Consider the following 4,663-nt stretch of genomic DNA (forward strand, 5'->3'; position numbering starts at 1 on the left):
AGACCAGGCTGGCCTTGAACTCAGAAATCTGCCTGCTTCTGCTTTCCAAGGAAAACTTGGATTTAGTATGTGTATTTGAAAAAGAAACATTGGGACCTGGCAAGCTGACTCATGTTCCGAGCACTTACTGTTCTTGTAGAGGACTAGAGTTTGGTTCTCAGCACCAATGGTGTTGGACGAACAGACATGCCTGTAACTCCCATGTCCAGGGAGATCCAATATCCTCTACTGGTCTTTGCAGTCACCTGCATTCATGCGGACAAAGACAGACAGACAGACACATACACACACATACAAAATGAATGAAAATAAATAAATATTGAAAAACAAGTATTTGCATTTAAGTATTTAAAATGCATTTCTAATCCAGTTGTGTTCTAATGTTAAAACTATTTTAAATCAACTTTTTATAATTTTGTTATGGAAAAAAAAGAAAATATAAATGTTAGATGTTTCTTTCAGGTATATATAATGAATAAACACCTCATAACTGGTTTAAAAAAAAAAAACAAAGATTTTGGTTCTGTGATACTGGGGCTTGAATTTAAAGCCTGGTGTGTACTAGCCAAGCATTCTATGGAACTATATCTTTCACCTTAAAATTTAATATTTTAATTTATAAATTATATAACTAGAAAATATTTTTAGAATACCTTGCACAAATATTCAAGATTATATATTTATAAGAATTTTCAGGTGCAGGTGGATTTCTGAGTTCGAGGCCAGCCTGGTCTACAGAGTGAGTACCAGGACTGCCACGGCTACACAGAAAAACCCTGTCTCGAAAAACCAAACAAACAACAAAAAAAAGAATTTTCATTATAGCTGTAGCTAAAATAAGAACGAAGTATAAACAAGTAGAGTATCTTCCTTGGAGATTTGTAAGTAAATTATGTTGCAGCCATATAAAAAATATATAATATGAACTGTTAAAATTACAGAGGGACTACAGCAGAGTTCTTGTTACTGCCAGCCCCTTACGCTTGCAGAGTGCTAAAAAAGAAGGCCTTCCTGCATTTTTAAAGGATATTTAGGATATATATTTCCTAAAACATATGCAAACATGAAAAAATCCTATTATATGCATAATATTTTCAATATAAGGAATTCAAATTAAGGAATGAAGACTGTGACAGGAGGAACATCTCTATATTTCAGCTTAGGATCTTCCATCTGAATTCAATCTTGCTGTGTTTTTATAAGTAGTTCAGCTTCTTCTGTTTTACGACAGGTACAGTTTATGCTTCCTTTTGTTTGCAGTTACACCCCCACATTACCAACCACCAGGTTTTAAGGATGGTGATTGTGAAGGAGTAATATTTGACGGGGACCCTACATACTTAAATGTGGGAGAAGTCCCAACACCTTTTCATACCTTCAGATTAAAAGTGACCACTGAGAAGGAACGAATGGAAAATATGGATTCAACCATACTAACACCAAAACAATCAAAAATACCATTTGAAAAAATCCTAATGGACAAAGATGATGTAGAAGATGAAAATCATGTAAGTGTGACATATTTGAACATATAGTAGTACACATACGTTGATTTTGAGAACTTTGATAGATTTTAATGTTTCTAGAAATACTGTAATAAAATTAAATTGGAAGAACTTTATTTTATTTTGAGACTGGATCAAATGGCTGGCTGTTCTGTGGATCAAACTCTGAATGCTAGGCCTGTGCCTTGAGCACTTTACCTGCTGCATCATCTCACAGGCTCTTGTTTTTAAAAGATTGTTTAGTCCATCTGTTAACTTGCTTTGTAGCTGAGGCTATTGTTGAACTCCTAGTTCTCCTGCCTTCACCTCCCTGAGTGTTGGGATTGTAAGTATGAACCACCATGCCAGCTAGGGTTTTTGTAGCAATCTTTAAAATATTTCTGTCTTGGGCTAGAGAGATGGCTCAGTGGTTAAGAGCCCTGACTGCTCTTTCAAAGGTCCTGAGTTCAATTCCCAGCAACCACATGATGGCTCACAACCATCTATAATGGGACCGATGCCCTCTTCTGGTGTGTCTGAAGACAGCTACAGTGTACTTGTCATATATATTAAATAAATAAATAAATTCTTTTAAAAACATATTTTAGGGCTGGTGAGATGGCTCAGTGGTTAAGAGCACCAACTGCTCTTCCGAAGGTCCTGAGTTCAAATTCCAGCAACCACATGGTGGCTCACAACCACCCTTAATGAGATCTGATGCCCGTTTCTGGTGCATCTAAAGATAGCGACAGTGTACTTATTATAATAATAAATCTTTGAGCCGGAGCAAATAGGTTTGACCAGGGCAAGCAGAAGTCCTAAAAAATCAATTCCCAACAACCAGATGAAGACTCACAACTATGTAACAGCTACAGTATGTACTCATATGCATAAAATAAATAAATAAATCTTTAAAAAAAACATATTTCAGTCTTAGGCTGAAAGAAATGGTTCTAACCAAGCAGGGGTGGCGCACACCTTTAATCCCAGCACTTGGGAGGGCGAGACAGGCGGATTTCTGAGTTTGAGGCCAGCCTGGTCTACAGAGTGAGTTCCAGGGTAGCCAGGCCTATACAGAGAAACCCTGTCTCGAAAAAGCAACAACAAAAAACGAAAAAAAGAAAAAAAAAGAAATGGTTCTATGGGTAAGGTTTTTGTTGTACAAGCATGAAGATGTGTGTGATCAGTTTCTCAGAACCCATGTAAAAACTGCATATGATTGTGTAAATCTGTAATCCTTACACTGGGAGAGTTGGGGCTAGACACAGGAGGACTCCAGGAACTTGCTGACCAAAACACTCAGCTTCAGGTTCAGTCATTGATAGATTCTGTCTCAAAAATACATAAATAATTCTGGCATGGTGGTGTATACCTTTAAATTCCAATACTCAGCAGGCAGAGGCAGTCAGATAGCTGTGAGATCAAGGCCAGCATGGACTATATATAAGTTCCAGATCAGCCAGGGAAACAGTGAGACCATGTCTCATAAACAAACAGGTAAAAAATGATACAAGATAACAACCTACATCAACCTCTGGCCTCTACACCCTAATTCCTATACATGTTCATACATGCATTTATATAGATGCATACACAAAATTTGAGTTTCTCTTACACATTCCACATGAGGAACAATAATTTAGACCTTAAACCAGTTATTTCTACCATACCATAAGTTAATCCTCTGTGACTTTCTCAAGGGTTGACATATTCAGTTATATGTGTAGCAGTGTAAACCTACTTATTTCAATGCTCTCAAACAGTAAGATCTAAGGATTTAGAATGAGTACATAATTTTGAAAAATATGCTTTTTTGTTATCCTTAAGACAACCCTAAAAAGTAAAGAATTTATATATTGTTTGCATAGGTAAGTTGCCTTGTGGGCTGGGCATGGTTGTATATGCCTTTAATCCCAGCACTGGGAGCAGAAGTAGGCAGATGTGAGACCAGCCTGGTCTACAAAGCAAGTTCCAGAATAGCCAAAGTTGTTACACAGAGAAAACCTCTGTCTCAAATAAAAGAGAAAAAAAAGCCTTTTGTTAGTAATTCTAGAACTATTTGTATTTCTAGCAAGCTTAAGATAGTTGTATTTATCATTTATATAAAGCAAATGTGTTCATTAATATTACTACTTGTTTTTATTGTTTTATGTTTATATAGAATAATCTTGACATTAAAACTAAAGTGAATGAACAGAATGAAAACTCTGAAGCTTCTGAAATCAAAGGTAAGAAGCTAACAAAATTGTTTATTAACTACTAATTCAATTTCATACCATTTAACTTTCTTCTGATTTATTTATTTTACAGAACCAGATTTAGATTGTAAGGAAGAAGAAATTATGCAATTCAAAAAGAGCCAAAGTCCTTCAGTTTCTCATTGTCAGGTATAAACTTGGTCATTCCATCTAGCTTTTGATTTAATTTTGTTTTGTTTTGCTTGTTTGTTTGAGACAGGTTCTTACAATGTACCCTATTTAGCCTGGAATTCATTATGTAGTGGAAGCTGGCCTCAAACTTGTAGCCATATTTCTACCTCTTCTTGAGTGCTGAAATTATAGATGTAAACCACCAAGCCTTAAATTATTTTTAGATTTATTTTTTTATGTTTGAGTAATTTGCGTGCGTGTGTTTATGTGTGTGTGTGTATGTTGCTCATAGAGGCTAGAAGAGAACATCAGATCCCCTGGTAATGGAGTTACAGCCAATTGTGAGCTACCACATAAGTGCAAGGAACTTTTAGTCCTCTGTAAAAGTAGCCAGTGCTCTTTACCATTGAGCCATCTGTCTAGCCCCTGCTCTTTTATTTAAAGATGGTTGCTTATATACATATTTTAGTATTTTCTTAATGTTATTGAATAAAAGTAGGTATTTAAATAATTTTTTAAATAATTATTTACTTATTTTATGTATATGATTACACTGTAGCAGTCTTCAGACATACCAGAAGAGGGCATCAGATCTCATTACAGATGGTTGTGAGCCACCATGTGGTTGCTGGAAATTGAATTCAGGACCTCTGCTCTGGAAGAGCAGTCAGTGCTCTTAACCGAAGAGCCATCTCTCCAGCCCTAAATAAATTATTATAGATAAAATTACTACATTAAAAAGTTTTTTAGTATATTACTATGAGCTTAATTCAATAATAAATCTTTTTTTTTTTTTTTTTTTTTTTTTTT

At 35.4% G+C, this 4,663-nt stretch overlaps 1 protein-coding gene across 3 annotated transcripts in view; it reads left to right on the plus strand.

The window, feature by feature from the left end:
* Hormad1 (HORMA domain containing 1) overlaps positions 1-4,663 on the plus strand; it is a 63,018-nt gene that overhangs the window by 16,136 nt on the left and 42,219 nt on the right. For all 3 annotated transcript variants that reach the window (XR_004119709.1, XM_031374827.1, XM_031374828.1), the window contains 3 exons: positions 1,261-1,508; positions 3,646-3,712; positions 3,795-3,871. Coding sequence is in view for 2 of the 3 variants with exons in the window: in XM_031374827.1 (XP_031230687.1) it covers positions 1,261-1,508; positions 3,646-3,712; positions 3,795-3,871 (392 nt within the window). In the remaining variant the exon portion in view is untranslated. The remainder of the gene's footprint in view (positions 1-1,260; positions 1,509-3,645; positions 3,713-3,794; positions 3,872-4,663) is intronic.

The sequence above is a fragment of the Mastomys coucha genome, unplaced genomic scaffold (assembly GCF_008632895.1).
Source record: "Mastomys coucha isolate ucsf_1 unplaced genomic scaffold, UCSF_Mcou_1 pScaffold16, whole genome shotgun sequence".
In the NCBI taxonomy this organism is placed as follows: Eukaryota; Metazoa; Chordata; class Mammalia; order Rodentia; family Muridae; genus Mastomys; species Mastomys coucha.